General features: G+C 38.8%; 2 protein-coding genes and 1 long non-coding RNA gene across 5 annotated transcripts in view; 2 read left to right on the top strand and 1 right to left on the bottom strand.

Moving 5' to 3' along the window:
- The window catches only part of LOC138963223 (uncharacterized), a 174,464-nt gene that overhangs the window by 26,712 nt on the left and 126,914 nt on the right, over nt 1-20,838 (bottom strand). The gene's annotated exons all lie outside the window — the stretch shown is intronic.
- On the top strand, nt 1,159-18,880 carry LOC138963215 (2'-5'-oligoadenylate synthase 1-like). 2 transcript variants are annotated; one of them, XM_070335268.1, is made up of 8 exons: nt 1,159-1,370; nt 3,880-4,029; nt 5,103-5,187; nt 5,840-6,101; nt 7,129-7,235; nt 7,759-7,827; nt 8,788-8,984; nt 11,031-18,880. In XM_070335268.1, the coding sequence occupies exons 2-8, from the start codon at nt 3,929-3,931 to the stop codon at nt 11,149-11,151; spliced, it is 942 nt and encodes a 313-aa protein (XP_070191369.1). In that variant the 5' UTR covers nt 1,159-1,370; nt 3,880-3,928; the 3' UTR covers nt 11,152-18,880. The 2 variants fall into 2 exon arrangements, with proteins under 2 accessions (XP_070191369.1, XP_070191370.1); XM_070335269.1 differs by having other exon boundaries at nt 3,913-4,029.
- Nucleotides 2,203-20,838, top strand: part of LOC138963214 (2'-5'-oligoadenylate synthase 1A-like) — a 50,798-nt gene continuing 32,162 nt past the window's right edge. The window contains exon 1 of one of the 2 annotated variants that reach the window (XM_070335267.1): nt 2,203-2,272. The gene's annotated coding sequence lies outside the window, so the exon portion shown is untranslated. Of the gene's footprint in view, nt 2,291-20,838 lie in introns of both variants that reach the window. The other variant, XM_070335266.1, reaches the window with a different exon arrangement.

The raw sequence follows: 20,838 nt of genomic DNA on the forward strand, positions 1-20,838 counted from the left end.
GACTAAGAGAGAGAGAGAGAGAGAGAGACTAAGAGAGAGAAAGAGAGACTAAGAAAGAGAGAGAGACTAAGAGAGAGAGAGAGAGAGACTAAGAAAGAGAGAGAGAGACTAAGAGAGAGAGAGAGAGAGACTAAGAAAGAGAGAGAGAGACTAAGAAAGAGAGAGAGAGAGACTAAGAAAGAGAGAGAGAGAGACTAAGAAAGAGAGAGAGACTAAGAAAGAGAGAGAGAGACTAAGAAAGAGAGAGAGAGAGAGACTAAGAAAGAGAGAGAGAGACTAAAAAAGAGAGAGAGAGACTAAGAAAGAGAGAGGGAGAGACTAAGAAAGAGAGAGAGAAAGAGAGACTAAGAAAGAGAGAGAGACTAAGAGAGAGAGAGAGACTAAGAAAGAGAGAGAGAGAGACTAAGAGAGAGAGAGAGAGACTAAGAAAGAGAGAGAGAGAGACTAAGAAAGAGAGAGAGAGAGTCTAAGAAAGAGAGAGAGAGACTAAGAAAGCGAGAGACTAAGAAAGAGAGAGAGAGACTAAGAGAGAGAGAGACTAAGAAAGAGAGAGAGAGAGACTAAGAAAGAGAGAGAGAGAGACTAAGAAAGAGAGACAGAGAGAGAGACTAAGAGAGAGACAGAGAGAGAGACTAAGAGAGAGAGACAGAGAGAGAGAGACAGACAGACAGACAGACAGAGAGAGAGACAGACAGAGAGAGAGACAGAGAGAGAGACAGACAGTCAGATAGACAGACAGTCAGATAGACGGATAGACGGATAGACAGACAGACAGACAGAGAGATACGGACAGACAAACAGAGAGACAGACAGTCTCTTGGAGACAAACAGGCAGACAGACACTGTTCCGCCGCTTTGGTAATTATGGGTGTAGCAGAACCCGCGCCGTCGGCAGAGGGATAGTTACAATCACAACTACTCTTTAAAAGTATGGGTATGTGTGAACCCGCGCCATCGGTAGTGTTTATGTAAATTATCATAATCAATTAATTCTGATGTTTTGTCATGTACACACTAAAAATTTGCAGACAGAGAGCAAATTAGGTGTGTGAGAGATACTTAAAATTTCAAAACGATACCTTTAATGGTTCCAGAGTTACAATGATTTTAGTGTGTCTCTGGGTACAGGTGAACCCAGGAAGCACGGCAAAGGTTAAGCGGCCATTCGCAGTGTAGATAGTTTTCAGAACTGATAAATTGGTGACCAGAAGAGGTGTTTGAACCGCCACCAAACTGTGGGCAACGACGAGAGACTTGAACCCAGTTCCCTGCAGAACACGGACTGGGGGCCTCAGGCACGACCGAAAGAACGGAGACTGAAGTAGAGGAAGACGAAAAAATAAGAAGGGGGTTCGAAGAAGAAGTCGGAGGTAAGTTGATTTTGTTATTTTGCTTCGTTTACTGATTGCAAATGTCATGGACTGTGGTCTGAAACTTTAAAACATCAAAGTATCCAGTTAATATTTCATTTTTTGACATTAAAAAAAAATCCTGTGACAGCTGAAAGTACGGGTCAGAAGTTTTGAGAAACAGACGATAAGCAGGAAACAAGGCCCCGCTGGGGGGTCTGGGGGGCAAAGAAGTCGAGAACATTTTGCATTTGTGAGGTCATTTTTTGGTCTTTCCTTGCAACTGGGAATCAAAATTACACATTTTCATAATTTGAAATAGTTTTAGAAGACCAAATAAACTAAGGGAGTTGGGGGAAGAGCTTAAAAAGTCCACATATTTTTTTTCTTCTCTGAGAGGTACATCGGATGGCCAGGGGGGAGGGGGGGGGGTTCCGGAACCCAGGACCCCCCCCCCCCCAGATCCGGCCCTGCACACACACACACACACACACACACACACACACACACACACACACACACACACACACACAGTCCCCCCAAAAGCCTAATCGAATATACAAGAAATCACGACGCATACATAGTAATTGTTATGTTCCTTAATTGAGTTTGATTTATTGACTCGTGGAACAGCTGTTAGGTAGACGTAGTAACTGGTCTACGTTGAGCGACCTTGACATCGTTAGCATAACTGATGCTAAAAATACATTCGACTCAATTAAATGGTTGTGTTGATTGAAACCGGTTCTCTGGTTCTACGCATAATACTTTTCTTAGAATTTCTATTTCGCGTGAGTGGGAGCTATTTATAAACAGCGAAGTTCCAGTCTGTCATTGACGTCACACACTGTTGTTGTCGAGTCTTTATCGCTCAGCGTGTATATATCTTATTTCGCTATACGCATGAAAAGGAGTTTCACTCTGTTTGTCTTTCTCTTTGTGTGTGTGTGTGATCTTTGAGAATATGTTTGAATTTGTTAGAGACAATTTTGACATTGGTTGAGAAAGCAGTGAAAGGACATACTGTGAACCAGACCTACTTTCAGATAATGGATCTATTTTGTATCAAAAGAGAGAAGTGAGAGTTTATGGTAGATCGAGCAAGGCAGCTCAAGTATCCTGTAACTTAATACATGTGGTGTACATGTACATGGTAACTCAAAAACTAAAAGTTCCTGTCGCATTTAGCCTATATTGCCTCAAATAAAGGAAAGGGTAATTTATAGAACGTGTAATCTACTGTTAGAAGGCACTCTGCCGAAAGTTGGTACAGTAACTGAAAATGGGAACAAAAATTAAATCATGTTGCACTATCTTTTTGCCTTTTGTCTAAAAATGCGTTGCGTAATTGAAATAATTTGTCATGTTTGGAAAGATAATTCCCTTGAAGCAATAACATTTCTGGGACTTTATTTGACAGAGTTGTTTACATATCTAATTATTGCGCCATAAACATTGGTTCATGTCAGTTTAAACAAAAGTATGTATTATTTATTACGCAATAGACATTGGTACATGTTTGGACAAAGTACGGAGTAATTATCACTTCATAGACATGGGTCCTTCTTTGGAAAAATTACGTACAAATCATTACGTCATGGACATGGGTCCTTGTTTGGATAAATTACGTAAACATCATGACGTCATGGACATGGGTCCTTGTTTGGATAAATTACGTAAACATCATCACGTCACTGACATGGGTCCTTCTTTCGATACATTACGTAACAATCATTACGTCATGGACATGGGTCCTTCTTTGGACAAATGACGTAAAAATCATTACGTCATGGACATGGGTCCTTCTTTGGACAAATGACGTAAAAATCAATACGTCATGGAAATGGGTCCTTGTTTGGATAAATTACGTACAAATCATCATGTCATGGACATGGGTCCTTCTTTGGATAGATGTACACAGTAATTATTACGTCATAGACATGGGTCGTCTTTGGACAAATAACATTACATATCTTTAAGTCATACTCCATGTTTGGAAAAAGTAGTACTAATTATCACGTCATAGACACTGGTACCTGTTTGGACAAAGTGCATAGCTTACCCAAGCAGTTTTTGTAGGCAACGTGATGCTCTAATTTCGTTTTTTTCTCCCTTTTATTCTTTAGCGCGAGCAAACAACACCACATGAAGTCACATATAATTTCAAAGTGTCATCAACTAATTAACCAAACGAAAACAAACTGTAATCAGATGTGTCTCTCCATGGCTTTACCTATATCGTTATGTGCATTAAATTCCGTTTCACACAGACACGGTCATATGCATAACATAGAAATATAACGCTGTATAAATGGATGAAAAACTTTTGGCACAGCACCAGATATTCGACTCACAGGCCTTTGAAATGAACAAACTGTACGTTTACACAACAGGCAAGTACAAAAACGTGCATGAGAGAAAGCATTGAACAGCTGAGTTTCTTTTATTACATGTATTTAATTTGTGTGTGCGTACACCAACCATTTTGCTGCAGTTTGTGAATACTGTTCTGTGTATATGTTCTTTCCAGCGGATTGAAAGACCTTCGAATTCCTTATTTCAGTGAAGAAGGATTCAAGATGAGCAGATTACGCAAGGTGTTTTCCGAACAGAGGGACGGTGAGAGCCTCGATGAATTCTCCCCACGCTGTGTTGCCCCAACTACAGGGGAAATGAACAAGTAAGCAGAATTAAGTGTTTGCCTGTGCCTGATATTTCAATTCGCTGTGTGATATTGAAGGCACGATCCGTCCCGTGTAAACACTATAGTAGCTTTTATAATATTAATTCGTCCCAAAATTCCCACTCTGCATAGGACACTATCGGGATGTTGATTTTATAACGTGTGCCAGTGAGGGTATGTTTCTATCCCTTGTAAAATCCTGGCCAGCTCTGAGATGGTTAAACACCCGAAGTTTGTTCGTTCTTCTCTCTGTGTGCTAGTCTGCTGTCGTCTACTAGGCTACCCATTCACCGATCCAAACTGGAGGCTGCCAGGTAATCCTTACTGTTGTCTGAGCGATCGAGAAGAAGAAGATATTGTGACAGTTGTCCAACGATATCTTTGTTTTGCGCTTTTAACAAGTTACAACAGTTGCGCTGCTGTTCCGCCACAAGAGTGAAGGGGTCAACTACACGATGATTTGTCAAGAGGACCTTGAATTTGACAATTACTCCCCCCATTGTAGGTATATGTTACTGTCATAGTTTTGCCTGCTCCCAAACCTCAAGAATCACCTTTCTCAAAAACAATTTCTCCCATATAAGGACGTCTTAGACTCACTCTGTCCATTTTAGCGACAGGCTTAAGAATGCGAAACGTTGCATACCACTTGTTATAAGGGTTGTGCATATGTGCCCTATTTTCATTCCTTTTGCTAATTTCTTTCATATGACGACCACAATTTTTTTTAATAACCTTCGTATAGGCTAAAACGATGCATGCTCCTTGTATTATGCCCCAGAATAGCTATAATAGGTAATCTACAAGGTGTTTCTGACGCTAATAAGGCCGCCAAATAGGCATGTAAAACGTTGCGGACAAATCGCCACGCTTTCACTCAAGAGTGCAGTATCTGCCTTATTTGACAACCTTACTGCCCATAATTATTTGCCTGTAGTTGATGTGTGTTTACTGTATATACTGTCGTTGGTTTCAGTTTTCGTATCTATTCACCACAGTGTATTTAATGCTAGAACTGCCAGCGAACGTATCCATAGTGTTGCTTCATTGATTATTTCCCCTTCCTGCAGATTGAACAGAGAAGTGGATGAATTCGTGAGGTTTCTGGAGCAAAGGTTTTCCACCCCTCCTCACTCTGTCTCCAAGGTTATCAAGGTTCGTATCACTTTGTTCATACAGGAAGAGTATAGAAGAACCTGAGAGGTGATGTGGTCCGACGTTTGCATGTGTTTATCAAAACTGCACTATCAAACACAAGACAGTCACCAACAGCCATTACTTGAAGTTGAGCGCACGGTGATACATGCGCCCTTTAGGCTTTTCCCAATAGGATTGAAACGTTTTGAGATCAATTAAACGTTGCAATAACACACCATTCTTGTTTTTTTAAATTCCCACAGAAAAGGTAATTCTGGAAAACTGTTCAAGGGAAGTAACTCTTTAATCGTGCAACCCTTCGATCTTCCATACACCACTCATAAGCTTTGGAATTAAGAAGTATGGAAGGCAACAAAAGAGGTAATTTAAGGGTTTGATTTGAACTCGACCTGACCGGATTTTCGTTCCGACGCGCTGCTGACTGCGCTACGGGGCTAATGTTCCTCGGGCAAAACAACAACTTTTACTTACAAAAGTTACTCGTAAGTTCTGGAGCATGATGGGGTTGGGTTGGGGGGTGGGGGTGTTGTATTGAATTGTATTGTGTTGTGTTGTGTTGAATGTATTGTATTGGATTGGATTGGATTGGATTGGATTGGATTGGATTGTATAATGTCGTTTAGTATTTTATTGTATTGCTGGTTTGCAGGCCGGTTCTCTGGGCAAGGGAACAGCTGTGCGAGCATCCGCGGACATTGACCTGGTGATGTACCTAAACAATGTGAGCGACATCTACACGCTGAAGAGGCTGAGGGAGCCCGTGCTAGACAGTCTTCAAGAAGCCATCAAAAGCTACACGCTTTGGCAGGGGAGAATCATCTTTGACAGGAGAACCCAGTTCTCTGTGCAATACATTCTCGATGGAAACGAGGTGGACATACTGCCAGCTTTTGCCATGGACCACACTAATGGTTTGTTTGTTGTTGTTGTTGTTTCTATCGTTGGTGGTGTGGTGCCGTGGGCAGTGGCTGTGATGGTTGTTTTGCTGTTGGTAATGTTAGTGGTTACTGTTGGGGCCGGGTAGCTCAGTTGGTAGAACACTGGACTTTTGATCCGAGGGTCACGGGTTCGAATCCGGGCCGGGAAGGACACAGGTCAACTTCATGTACAGACTCAGAAACGGTATCCATGTTCCACCCCCGTGTCACCACCGTGGCACGAAAAATCCTCGGTCAATCTGCCATAAGTGCAGGTGGCTGATTACATCTAAACACGCAGACACCTGGGTAGCGCGACTCTGTTGGTGCTAGCTTTCCACAAGGAGGAAGCGACCCGAATTTCCCAGCGATGGGACAATAAAGTAATGAAAAAAAATGAATGAAATGAATAAGAAAATGTTTGGTAATGAAGTTTTGTTTGAAGTGTAATTATTGTCGGTGATATTGCTTCTCAATTATCCACGTTACTGGCTAAATAGTTTATGCAACTTTTTCTTCTTCAGCGTTCCAGAAATTCTGGTGACGTGTGGGCTCGTTTGCCCATTTGGGTTCCTCACACTATACTCTGAGAGCAGAGTCAGCTTCACTCCGCTTTCGTTGAAATACTTCGATTCGCTTGGTCTTGTGCTTGCGTGTACACACGAAGGGGGTTAAGACACTAGCAGGTCTGCACATAAGTTGACCTGGGAGATCGGAAAAATCTCCACTCTTAACCCACCAGGCGGCAGCGACCGGGATTCGAACTCACGACCTCCCGATTAGGAGGCCGACGTCTTACCACTGCGCCACTTCGCCCGTTTATGCAACTAAGACTTCTGTTGCTGCTGCTGCTTCTATTGCTAGTTTTACTGCTACTGTTAATGATAATAGCTATAAGATGTACATAGTTGAACATAAATACATTACAAAAGGTAGACTCAGTTTGTGAAGAATGCATTACAAACAGTTCTGCACATTCTGTCGTTTGTGTCTTGACTTTCCTTTTGTGTTTGATGTGCAGACACACGGAACAGGGACCTCATGTACCAGCACATGCGCGATGTAGGACAGAAGGAGAGCATGGGCTTTATTGCTAGTCAGTTTTCGGCGTCGCTGTCGCCTCTCCAGGTTACTAGATTTGGCAAATCAACCAACCAAATTATCAACCCACAAACAAACAAACCAACCAACCAATCAACATCAACGCCAAAATCAATCAATCAGTCAATCATTCAACCAACCAACCAACCAACCAATCAATCAATCAATCAATCAATCAATCAATCAAAATCAAGCAATCAGTTAAGCAATCAACCAGCAAGCAAACAAACGAACATCAAAACAACAGCTATGTACAGCTACTGTGCCAAGGTTTGTTTCTCAAATTAACTATTTTGCCTTTTGTAATGTCATTCCAGTTTTAATGATCAGAAGGGGAATAACTTGTTTGGCCATTTTCTATCATTTTCGTATTTAGGATACATATCACAGGAGTCACATGACAAACTCTCTAATATGAGAGATCTACCCATGAAAGATCGTCCAAACGAAATCTTAAATTTGTATACAGTATGTCGACAGGGGTTGGGTACAAAGTCTGGTTTACTCTTCTTATTGTTGTGGTGAAAAATGTGCATTCATTGTGTTCCAGGTCACATTTGTCAAACATAAGGACGAGTCTGTAAAAAAGGTGATACGCCTTCTCAAAAAATGGAAAAAGGTGAGCAGAAATTTTTATTCTCAGTCTCATGTGTACTTTGGGGTTTCTTCTTTTGTTCTCCCTGTTACTTCTCTCCCCCCCCCCCCACCCTGAAATAACCTCTCAAAAACAAAACCAAAACATAGCAAAACAAAACAAAACAAAACAAAACAAAACAAAACAAAACCAACAAAAAACACTGACAAAAACACACAAAACTTAAAAAATGTAAATGGACTCCACGTAGAATTCATTCTTCTCCTATTCACAACCGATCTATCCAGATATTTGCGTGTGTCAGGGAATTTGGAATGTGAGCTGACTTGGTGGTCCGGTGTTTGCTTTTCCATTTACGGGGATACTACGTTCATACACTCAGGTACACATTTTTTCACCCTCAGTCATACTCTATCACACTCAGTCATACTCTATCACACTCAGTCATACTCTATCACACACAAGCATACGGGATGATGACAGCACGCTCTCGAACAACAACACATGGCACACACACAAAACAACATTTCAAACATTTCGCTATTGAATCAAAACATCAATCACAACTCATCATAATCAAACACAACACAATACCTCTGGTCACACCGAAGAAAAACACAGTCCGGCACTATAAACATTACAATTTCCCCAGAATCCTTGGAACCGCTCTTCACAACTCATGTCCTCGGAATCACACGCTAAAGTCTTGGAAGTTGGTATAGTCCGAAACTCTCTTGTCTGTCCTCCATTACATTGATTTTGAAGCTGTAAGCAACTATCCTCATGTGTGAATAAATTATGTTCCCCTTCTTCTCTTCCATCAGGATGAGGTAAAAGTGATAATCCCTTCTAAATGTTGTCTTATTTTAGTTTTGGCAAACCTTATTTCCTCTTTTTTCACATTGTTTTTCATTGTCATGTCCGCTTGGAGGGATTTGTTAATTGTGGTTAACAAAAATGATAATGATATGCACGGTGCTTCAGGAACGAAAAGTGAAGAATCTCCCCTCCTACGTCCTGGAGTTGCTGACCATCTACGCAGCCAAGCAGGCAGGCCGGGAGATCAGCACGGATGACCTGTTCGTCAAAGTGCTGGGCATGCTGCGTGACATTCGCTCTCAGACCGGCATGTGGTTTGGGGACAACTACACAATTGTTGCTGCCAAGCCCGGGGACAAGTTGTACGTATTTGACAGGGATGTTACTAGCATTTATTTTCATCTCCTAATTTGCCGAAACGGCCATAAACGTTTCAGCAATTTTTGAAAGTTTTCGGCAGTCTTTGGCAGTCTTTTCCCCACGCCTCCCGTAAACCATCACAGATACTGTCAGGCTTTTACACATAGTACAACCACCCTTCCATTTCACGCCATTTGAACGCTCACCGAACGGGAACATCCTGGCTGCTCTCCGTCGAGAGTGAGAATTTTTCAAAGAATTTATTTTTGTGGACCGTCTGATCTACAATCAGGTGCCTCGTTTTTGCGCTGGAACTAACTTTTAAAAACTAAATAATAAATTGACAGCTTGTAACACAAAACATTCTTAAATCATAAAAGATTTCTTTTTTCATCAAGACAAGATCAGTACAATTCAAAGTTTTGAAAGTTTTAAAAAAGAAAGGTCACGAAAGGTCGTGTCTCAAAGCAGACGATTTTTCTGCATAGCGCTCGCTTTCTTTGAAGCCAGCCGCCGCCGACAAGTTCGTGTGACTCGCAGCCGTTTGTTGCGTTTTAGAATCAGAGTTACACAATAACGTGCTATTGCAGATACAGCCAGTCGCATTGAAATCACAAACTGACGACTATATTGTGATGAAAAGGAAAGTGGAAAACACATAAGCCCCCCCCCCCCCCCCCCCCCTTTTCAATGAAGTGTAAGAATACACAAACGGATGACGTTCAACGACGGAAACGTAAGATGGAAATATGATCAGGTAATAAGAAGCAAACATCAATCATAGTAGCAGAGTAGAAGTCTTTATCGACATAGGACGAAATCCAGCAAATTGCCAATGGGGTAGATAGGGGTTGGTTGGTGGGACAAAATAATGTTCACTTGCTGACGCGCGCACTTCAATGCTGCTGCTGCTGCCGCTGCTGCTTTGCCGCTAATGGTCGAGCGTATATCCTCTGGTACTCTCTTGCCAGACTGAATCGTTTGGCGCCAAAAACCTCCACTACAACACCCTCCCCCTCCCTCCTTACTTCTACTTCCCGCCCACATCCACTATCTTCATTCCTTCCCCCTACCTCTCCATACTTGTCCAGTCCTAAATACCATCGCATCACCTTCAGTTTAAAAACAGTTTATCGTTCCTCTAAACTGACACTTAAATGCTTTTGCAAGTGTGTTCCATAAGAACTGCTTTTTTCATTGGAATAGTTAAATCGTTTTGTAAACCATTTGAAACATACGGGGGCTTTAAAAAATGTCGGTATTTCTGAAATGATGGCAAGGTTTTGACCATTTGAACTTTTTTAACGGCGCGCGCGCGCGCGCGTGTGTGTGTGTGTGTGTGTGTGTGTGTGCGTGTGCGTGTGTGTGTGTGTGTGTGTGTGTTTGTGTGAGTGCGTACGTGTATAGCGATTCCCAGAAAACTAAACCACACATTTTTATGAAACTGAACATATGAACTCTTTCGGATAATATCTCCACACGTTTTTTCTCTCGTGTATTTGATGACGTCATATACGTCCGTTTAAAATGACGACATATACGTCCCTTTAAAATGACGACATCCAGTTTTGATTAAATTCATTGAATTCGTGTTGACCAATCTTTGACTCGGTCCGGACTTTGGAATTGTATTTCAGTTTAGAAGCTTGACAATTCGTCTAATAATTTGTTAATCAAAATAATCCTTACAATTGAAATTGAAAAAGTATACCCGCAAAAAAAATGTCCTTGTATTTTGTATTGTTTTACTCAATCCAAAAATATATAGATATGTTGTGTTTGTATTGAAAATGTGCTCAGAAGCAAAGAAAATCTGTTTTATGCAAATTAGGTTCGTTGTTGGAATATTAGTGACCTGTCTCCGTCGACTGGGTTTCGGTCAACACAGAATGCATCTGGTTGACAACTAACTGAATCGGTGTGTACAGTTTTGGTCTTTTGGGTCGACAGATTGACTGAATATTTTAAAATCGTTTTACGCGACTTGTTTGAATTTAGAATAACTGTTGTACTTTTAAAGTAGACCTGTTCTTATTGTCTGTCCCCAGTGTTCACACAGCCCCTTATTTGCTGGATGTGGCCAACGGCTACAACGACATACTCTACCGTGTGGACAAGGAGAAAGTCAGCCAGTCTGCTTCCGACCTACTGAAGCAGCTACAGGGCTAATAGGAAGGAAGGCTGAAAGGGAGGAAGGAAGGAAGACGATGAAGGAAGGAGGAAAGGGACCAAGGAAGGAAGGAAGGAAGGAAGGAAGGAAGAAAGGAACGAAGGAAGACGATGAAGGAAGACGATGAAGGAAGGAGGAAAGGGAGCAAGGAAGGAAGGAAGGAAGAGCAAAGAAAGGGAGGGAAGAAAGGGGGGAAAGGGATAAGGAAAGGAAGGAAGAATAAACAAAAAGAAAAGAAACAAGTCGCCTGAAGCGATATAAAAACATTTAGTCAGTCGTTATCAAACTATGAAGATCAATAACACACAAAAAAACAGTCATCGCCGAGACTACCTTTAGATAGTCTCGGCTAACCCGAAGAGCGGGGCGGGTCACGCTCGTCCACGCGAAGCATGCGACCGAAGTACTTACTGAACCTATTTTTCTTCCATTCTGAGCACATTTTAAGAGTAAACCTGACGCATCTATATATTTTTGAATTCAGGAGAAAATGAAGAATACAATGCGATCATTTTTATATTTAGTCAAGTTTTGACTAAATATTTTAACATCGAGGGGGAATCGAAACGAGGGTCGTGGTGTATGTGCGAACAAGAACAAGAACAAGAACAAGAACAAATGTTTATTGTCCTCAAACCAAAAAGGTTATTGACACATTGCTATGAATTCTAAAGCATTCTGCGACAAACCTTCCGAGACATATTTGAACATCTTTGTCCATAAATATTTCACTTGGTTTATAATTAAGATAATCTACATCAATATTAGTCACGTCTTTTTTAAACTTTTCTCTACTTTCATGGAATTTTACGCATTCATCCAGAAGATGATATTCATCTTCAACAATGTTACATATCATACACAAACGATTTTCTCTTTGGATGTTATGATGTCTTCCAGTTTCTATTTTTAGATTGTGACTACTGGTTCTTAATCGACTTAAAGCTGTCCTGTGATTTCGATTTTCTATCATTGTCAGATATGACTGAATTTCATATGTATCACATATATTTGAATAGAATCTTAATCTTGCACTTCCTTTTGATTTAGCTTTATTCCAAAAACGTATGTATTCACTTTGTAATTTCATTTGTATGGCAAATTGTAACTTTCTCGTATCAAAAGTAGATTGATTTTGCCAAACATGATTAAAGCCAAGTCTTGAAAGTGAACTTTTAATGAATGTGAGCCAAGAATCTTCTTTAGGGTTATTAAACATGTCATCATACACTTGATGAACCAATGAATCTCGTTTAGATTGTAAAATATGAGTCCAATAGGAAATGGTTTGTGTTAACATTCTTAGTGCTAATGGGAATCTACCTAATTCTGCCAGCACTGGTATACACATGGTTTTTCTGTGTACACCTAGCAGACAACGACAAAATTTTATATGGATGTCTTCAATCGTAGAATTTCTTGAAAAACATGATTCAAAAAACTTCTCGATGTTATCGATTGATTTGTTGGAATAATTGTATGGGAACCAAATACTTGATCCATATGTCAAGATTGGATTCACTAAAGAATCAAATAAATGTAAAGCAGTATCAATTTGAACATTTTCTTTTCTAAACATTCTCCTAAGCAAATGGCTTGCTTTATTGGCTTGTTTACATTGATGTTCTTGAGCTTTTTGTAAAGAACCATTTTGATTAAATACTATTCCTAAATATTTATACTGATCTGCAATTGTAATGAAAGTCAATCCACATTTAAACAGGGTCTTTACGTTTGTGTTTGTGCGACAAAAAACTAATACTTTGGTTTTGTCTGTATTAATTTTTAAACCCCATTTTTCACAATAATTATTTAGATGATCTAGTTTAGTTTGCAATCCTCCTTTTGTTTTGGACAATAATACGAGATCATCAGCGTATAGAAGACACGATATTTTATTTTTTGATTGTTTTCCTATGGGTGGGGAATCAAAATCAGGAAGATTTTCAGTAATGTCATTTATAAAAATATTAAAGAGAGTGGGGCTTAATGTGTTACCCTGTTGAACTCCTTTTTTTACTGTTATACTTGGTGATAGTCCATTTTTCATTTTTGTACAAATTGTTGAGTTTGTATACATGTTTTTTATTACATTGAAGCATCGACCTTTTATGCCAATTTTATTTAATTTGAGTAGTAGGGCATCGTGCCACACATTATCAAATGCCTTTTGAAAATCTACAAAACAAGCATATAATCTCCCATTTTTTGTTTTTATGATGTCATCAACTATTTTTTTAAGTATAAAAATCTGATCATCTGTTCTTAACCCTTTTCTGAATCCTGCTTGTTCTTTGATCAATAATTCATTATCTTCTAAATAATTCGTTATTCTTGAATTGATAATTTTACAAAATAATTTTCCTAAGTTACTAGTCAGTGTTATTCCTCTATAGTTACCCGGGTTCAATGGATCGCCATTTTTATATATAGCAATACTTAAACCATTTTTCCATTTAACTGGATAATGTCCTGTATCTAGAATTAGATTAAATAAAGTTGTTATTATTTCTATGGTGCTACCAATACTTGCTTTTATAATTTCATTTGTAATATTATCATTTCCTGGTGACTTTTTGTTTTTTAAAGATCTACATTCTTTCATAATTTCTTTTTTTGTGATAGGTCGATCTAGATACGAATTATACTCTGATTTTTGTATTTGTTGTTTTTCATTTGAGATAATCTGTTTTCTCTCTTCTGTAACTTTAGTTTCCATACCTATCAACTTTTCCAAATGGTTGATCCATTTCAATGGGTTTATATTATGGTTATTTGATTTGATAGGTTCGCCCATTGATTTTAATTCTTTTAACGTTTTCCACATTGTACTTGGGTCTTTATTAAATTCGTCATTTAATTTAGATACCAAATTGTTTTTAAAAATTCCTTTGGCTTTCTTTATTGTTGAGTTATACTTTTTCCTCATTGAGTAATATTTTTGACATAAAGTTTTATTAAAAGGATGTCTGTTTAGCGCATTTAACAATGATTTCAACTCTTTTCTTTGTAAATAACATTCCTTGTCAAACCATTTTTTATTGTTTTTCTTTCTTCTGGTTTTATTTTGTTTTCTTATTTTCTTACATAAACTTTGTTGTGCAATTTCTTGAAAAAACAATGTTAACTCGTCAGTTAAGTGGTTAATGCCAGTGCTGTTTGCTGTAAACTGGTCTTGTTTCATGTGTTGTGCTCGTTTCAAAATTTCAGATAGTTTGTCTTTAAAATTTGGGAGATTTAGTGTATGTTGTAGTTTGTCATTTGAATTATCATTCCACAAATATAATTCTTCAATATTTTCTTTCTCATTGTTTTTTTTCCGAAAATATTTTGATTTGAAATTTTCTTTTGGGTTTCTATATGAGTATGGAAGCCGGATTTTTAATTCTAGTGGACAATGGTCTGAAAATATTTGCAAGTCCTTGACTTTCATATGCATAACATCTTTGAATAATTCTTGAGAGCACAGAAAATAATCGACTACGCTGGGTCCTTGAGGTGTATAACAAGTAAATTTTCCATAGATATCTCCAAGTGATCTTCCGTTTAAAATGAACAAATTATTGTTAAGAGAAATATTAACCAGTTTTCTACCATATTTATGCACCGTTTTGTCCATGGACAATCTACGGTGTAGACTGTCAGTTACATAATTAGAAGGTAAAGAATATCTTAAATTATCATCATCAAATTCAACGTAATCTATTAGTTCTCCCGTCCTTGCATTAAAATCTCCCATGAGGAGAATTGATCCTTGAGCAGATAGTTCTTCTAAATCAGTTTCTAGGTTATCCCAAAGTTTGTCAGTAAAATCTTTTCCAAAAGAAGAGTGTTCGGGGGGTATATATACACATCCAAGGAATATATCTGGTTCTGATTGTTTGTTACTTTGTGTGCATATTTGCATCCAGACAATGTCACTTGAGCTTCTTGGTAAAAGTTTTGTTTTGAGTCCTAAATTTTCCTTGATGAATAGACTTATTCCTCCTGATGAGCTGATTGCTTGTTTCCTTTTTGGACGTGGAAAGTTATGTGGTTTTGAAAAACCAGGAAGAAAAATGTCCTCTTCGTCTTTTTTATCCATATGAGTTTCCTCCAGTAAAACAATGTCATATTTGTCTAAAAAATCTATCACTTCTTGGTCTTTGAGTTTGTTTATTGTGTCTCCATCGATCTTTTGTTTAAATCCTTTAAGGTTCCAGGACAATATGTTTATAGAAGAAATTCGATTTTCAAACATAAAAATGAATAAACAATCTTTAATGATGTTTTAAGAGTTCTGTTATTAATGTTAATACACGTATTCAATGAAATATCAAAGAACTATGGCACATGATCACGGGTATCTGAAATTGACGAAATTTTCGTCATAGAATGGAGCAAAGGGTCTTCCGGGGTGTCCTCTGATAGGTCCTTCATGAGGTCCAAAGAAAGGTCCTCTTGGAGGTGGACTGAAGAGACCTCTAGGTGGTCTGGGAGGTCCGTTGAAGGGTCTTCTGAAGGGAACGAATGGTCCTCTGGGCGGACCTCTGAAGGGTCCTTGTCCTTTTGGAGGTCTGCTGGGGGATCCTTTGAGAGGTCCCCTAGGTGGTTGATTGAAGGGCCCTCTGGGGGGAAATTCACGGAAAGTTCCTTTGAAGGGTCCTCTTGGCGATGCGTGGAATAGTTCTCTGGGATGTTCACTGACGAGTCTTCCTAGAGGTCTTCTGTCGGATCCGTTGAATGGTCCTCTGGGTGGACGTCTAGCTGATTTTCTTGAGTTCGTTTTGTCTTTTTGTTTTGTCCAGAAGAGGGTTTCGAGATGTTGTCCGATGTTGTGTGCCAGTGTGGCTGCTCCTCTCTGATTCGGATGTATCCCATCTCTGTGTTTCAATGCGATGAACTCGTGGTCAATGAATGAGACATCTTTTACATCTCTCAACTCGTCGAAGCAGATGGCATTGAAAACCTCCTTTTTCGAGTTCAGCGTGTCGTCTTTTGTTTGGAGGACCTTGCTGATGACGACTTTTGTTTTGGGGAATTTTGCTTTTATCTTTGACACACACTTCTTCATTTTGACAGCTACTGTTTGTGCGTGTGTGCGTGTGTGTGTGTGTGTGTGTGTAGAGCGATTCAGACTAAACTACTGGACCGATCTTTATGAAATTTGACATGAGAGTTCCTGGGTATGAAATCCCCGAACGTTTTTTTCATTTTTTGATAAATGTCTTTGATGACGTCATATCCGGCTTTTCGTGAAAGTTGAGGCGGCACTGTCACGCCCTCATTTTTCAACCAAATTGGTTGAAATTTTGGTCAAGTAATCTTCGACGAAGCCCGGACTTCGGTATTGCATTTCAGCGTGGTGGCTTAAAAATTAATTAATGACTTTGGTCATTAAAAATCTGAAAATTGTAAAAAAATATAAAAATTTATAAAACGATCCAAATTTACGTTATCTTATTCTCCATCATTTGCTGATTCCAAAAACATATAAATATGTTATATTCGGATTAAAAACAAGCTCTGAAAATTAAATATATAAAAATTATTATCAAAATTAAATTGTCCAAATCAATTTAAAAACACTTTCATCTTATTCCTTGTCGGTTCCTGATTCCAAAAACATATAGATATGATATGTTTGGATTAAAAACACGCTCAGAAAGTTAAAACAAAGAGAGGTACAGAAAAGCGTGCTATCCTTCTTAGCGCAACTACTACCCCGCTCTTCTTGTCAATTTCACTGCCTTTGCCATGAGCGGTGGACTGACGATGCTACAAGTATACGGTCTTGCTGAAAAATGGCATTGCGTTCAGTTTCATTCTGTGAGTTCGACAGCTACTTGACTAAATGTTGTATTTTCGCCTTACGCGACTTGTTTAATCTATAACGGAAAATTCGATTTTAATGACAACTTTAATGAGCTAACTAATTAAGTAAATGTTAAAGGTGGTCGTCTACATTTTTGTTTTTTTTCCAATAAGCGTATGGTTAGATTTCGTTAAAAAGTTATGTCAGATGATGAACGAACCATGGGGAAAAAAGTTATAGAAAAAAAATATATGTAATTTTTTTTTAATTTTTGGGTAGCTTTCAATATTTTGTTTTCTGTTTGCTGAGAACATGTGCTTTGCCTAAAAATACTGACCAATCAAATCCATGTCACTATGCTGATAGCCACGCCCAAACAAGTGCAGCAACAGTTGACACTGGAGCGCTGTCCACGCTTTTTTTTAAACACACGAAACTTGTGCACGGGATTTGAGAGGAGTTTTGCGCTTGGCATTTTCCAAATAAGGATATCCTACTATGAGTACTACGCTGGAATACTACAATGAATTTTCAAACGGCTACACTGGCTTCGTCTTTCCTGATCGAAAGGGGGTGTATTGTTGATATTTGTAGATAATAGACTCTGCATTTTAATGGTCAAATGGCGATTTCGGTATAACAATGTAGACAAGGACCTTTAAGCTCCTAAGCTGAAATGCAATCCCATAGTCCGGACTTCGTCGAAGTTGCTTGACCAAAATGCCAATCTATTTGGTTGAAAAATGAGGGCGTGACAGTGCGGCCTCAACTTTCACTAAAAGCCGGATATGACGTCATCAAGGATACTTATCGAAAAAATGAGAGAAAAAAAGTCTGGGAATGTTATACCCAGGAACTCTCATGTGAAGTTTCATGAAGATCGGTCCAGTAGTTTTCTCAAAAGTCGCGTAAGACGAAATTACTACATTTAGTCTGTCGTACTCACAGAATGAAACTGAACAGTGAACGCACTGCATTTTTTCACCTAGACCGTATAGTATCGTCAGTCCCCCGTTCTTGGAAAAAGGCAGTGAAATTGACAAGCCAGAATAGCGCGGTAGTGGTTGCGGTGAGCGGGATAGCACGCTTTTTCTGTACCTCTGTGTATGTGTGTGTGTGTGTGTGTGTGTGTGTGTGTGTGTGTGTGTGTGTGTGTGAACGAACTGCTACTGTGCGTGTAGGTTCGAACTGATGAGTACTTACATGTATGTCAGTTTACGTATGTGTTCGTGTGCCACGAAAATCACGCATCCCTCCTCACAAGCATACTTAGATGCAACACATCTATAGATCACTCAATTTTAGGTACATGACTGAAGGTTTAACATCCAATCAACAACTTGTTTGTTTATTTCGTTGATATCATTTTCTCCGACAGACACACGTGAAGTCAAAACACATTATTTTCTCACGTACTGTAAACAATCTTTACAAAACATTCTTTATCTTTACACATTCTATTTGAAACAAACCGTCTTCACAAATTTGTGAAAATCCTATCTTTTTTACAGTAATGTTTCTTATTTCGTTAATTGCTAGCCATAATGTTCATGTTTGTTGATTTTGCCTAGTCTAGTAATACCTACCTGGTGTGTCTCTGTCTTCATTCTTAGTTAGTGTGTGCGAGTTAGTAGTAGTTGTCTTTTGACAGGTTTAAAGTCGTTTGGACCTAACACCAAATACAAACTTTGAAGCATTGAAATCTTCACGGACAAATGAAGCTTCCGACACTGATTGAGCTAAGTATAGTACTAGATCTTTTTTGGGTGATAAATATCTTAGATGCCTTGTTTTGTTAAATGTTTTTTCCTTCGGGCTCGGCTTCGCTTTGAAGTGTATGTTATCTTTGCTTAATGTCTACAACGTAACACAAAAGAATGAAATATATGAATACTAAAATAAATTCAATGATAATAAAAACCCCAAAAAACATGTTTTCAAAAGTGTCGTACCTGTATATATGTGAGTGAGTGTGTGTGTGTGTGTGTGTGTGTGTGTGTGTGTGTGTGTGTGTGTGTGTGTGTGTGTGTGAGGAGAGAGGGAGAGAGAGAGAGAGAGAGAGAGAGAGAAACAAGATAGAGAGAGAGAGAGAGAGAGAGAGAGAGAGAGCAAACTCGAACTCGAAAACGTCATTACGGAAGGATAATAGCATTAGGTCCATATGGTCCTTTTTATATTTAGTCAAGTTTTGACTAAATATTTTAACATCGAGGGGGAATCGAAACGAGGGTCGTGGTGTATGTGCGTATGTGTGTGTGTGCGTGCGTGTGTGTGTGTGTGTGTGTGTGTAGAGCGATTCAGACTAAACTACTGGACCGATCTTTATGAAATTTGACATGAGAGTTCCTGGGTATGAAATCCCCGAACGTTTTTTTCATTTTTTTGATAAATGTCTTTGATGACGTCATATCCGGCTTTTCGTGAAAGTTGAGGCGGCACTGTCACGCCCTCATTTTTCAACCAAATTGGTTGAAATTTTGGTCAAGTACTCTTCAACGAAGCCCGGGGTTCGGTATTGCATTTCAGCTTGGTGGCTTAAAAATTAATTAATGACTTTGGTCATTAAAAATCGGAAAATTGTAAAAAAAAATAAAAATTTATAAAACGATCCAAATTTACGTTTATCTTATTCTCCATCATTTGCTGATTCCAAAAACATATAAATATGTTATATTCGGATTAAAAACAAGCTCTGAAAATTAAATATATAAAAATTATTATCAAATTTTTTTTTTCGAAATCAATTTAAAAACACTTTCATCTTATTCCTTGTCGGTTCCTGATTCCAAAAATATATAGATATGATATGTTTGGATTAAAAACACGCTCAGAAAGTTAAAACAAAGAGAGGTACAGAAAAGCGTGCTATCCTTCTCAGCGCAACGAATACCCCGCTCTTCTTGTCAATTCCACGTGTTCTGTGAGTTCGACAGCTACTTGACTAAATATTGTATTTTCGCCTTACGCGACTTGTTTACTAGTCCCTACTACAATACACACATGAACCGACGAAAAGGAATGAAGAAACACACACACACACACACACACACACACACACACACACACACACACACACACGCACACACACACTTGAATATTAACAAACAAACAAACAAACGTCATCAACAAGCAATCTAAAACAAAAGAAAACATTCAACAACAAAACAACAAAATCCTAAAGTTCTATCCGTGATTCCAGCAGCCTTTCCTCCTTCAAAACCCAACTCAAAACATACCTGTTTCGTAAAGCCTTTGCTTAGCCTGAGTAGACTCTCCACAACTCTATTCTGTTTTGGAACTCTCTACCCTGTATGTGCTTTATGGTCTCTTTGTCAATGGTATCTTTGTGTGTGCGCGTGCGTGCGTGTGTGTGTGTGTGTGTGTGTGTGTGTGTGTGTGTGTGTGTGTGTGTGTGTGTGTGTGTGTGTGTGTGTGTACTTTTAACATTGTACGCTAAGTTTTGCTTAGTGCTTGGGTTCTTGGTGTTATGTCTCAGTTAAATGTATGCTTTGTATGCTTGTTGATTTGTGCTAGTTTATTCTATAATGAATTTGTAAAGCGCCTGGAGCCAATTGATGGGACTCGCGCTATAGAAAAGTTATTTATTATTATTATTATTATTATTATGAAACAAACCATCAAAATCATGAAATAAGACAGAACATGAATGAATACAATTGCACACCATTTCAGGAAAAGATGACACTTATTTGTACAACAATGTCAGGGGAACACAATCATGTAGGGAAAAGTATAAAAATGATGTTTGTTCATGGAAGCATATACTATACTCTCTTTCATTCACGCATCCTCACACACACTCGCACACAATGTACACCGACTTAGTCGTTAGAGAGATGCTTTCGGGGCTGTCTTTTGAAAGAAGATAATG

This window comes from Littorina saxatilis, linkage group LG3 (assembly GCF_037325665.1).
Source record: "Littorina saxatilis isolate snail1 linkage group LG3, US_GU_Lsax_2.0, whole genome shotgun sequence".
NCBI classification, from domain to species: domain Eukaryota; kingdom Metazoa; phylum Mollusca; class Gastropoda; order Littorinimorpha; family Littorinidae; genus Littorina; species Littorina saxatilis.

Coding starts and splice junctions, on each gene's coding strand:
- LOC138963215 (XM_070335268.1), top strand. CDS start 3,929: ATGAGCAGATTACGCAAGGTGTTTTCCGAACAGAGGGACGGTGAGAGC. Junction 4,030..5,102: donor ACTACAGGGGAAATGAACAA/GTAAGCAGAATT, acceptor CCCTTCCTGCAG/ATTGAACAGAGAAGTGGATG. Junction 7,828..8,787: donor TTCTCAAAAAATGGAAAAAG/GTGAGCAGAAAT, acceptor ACGGTGCTTCAG/GAACGAAAAGTGAAGAATCT.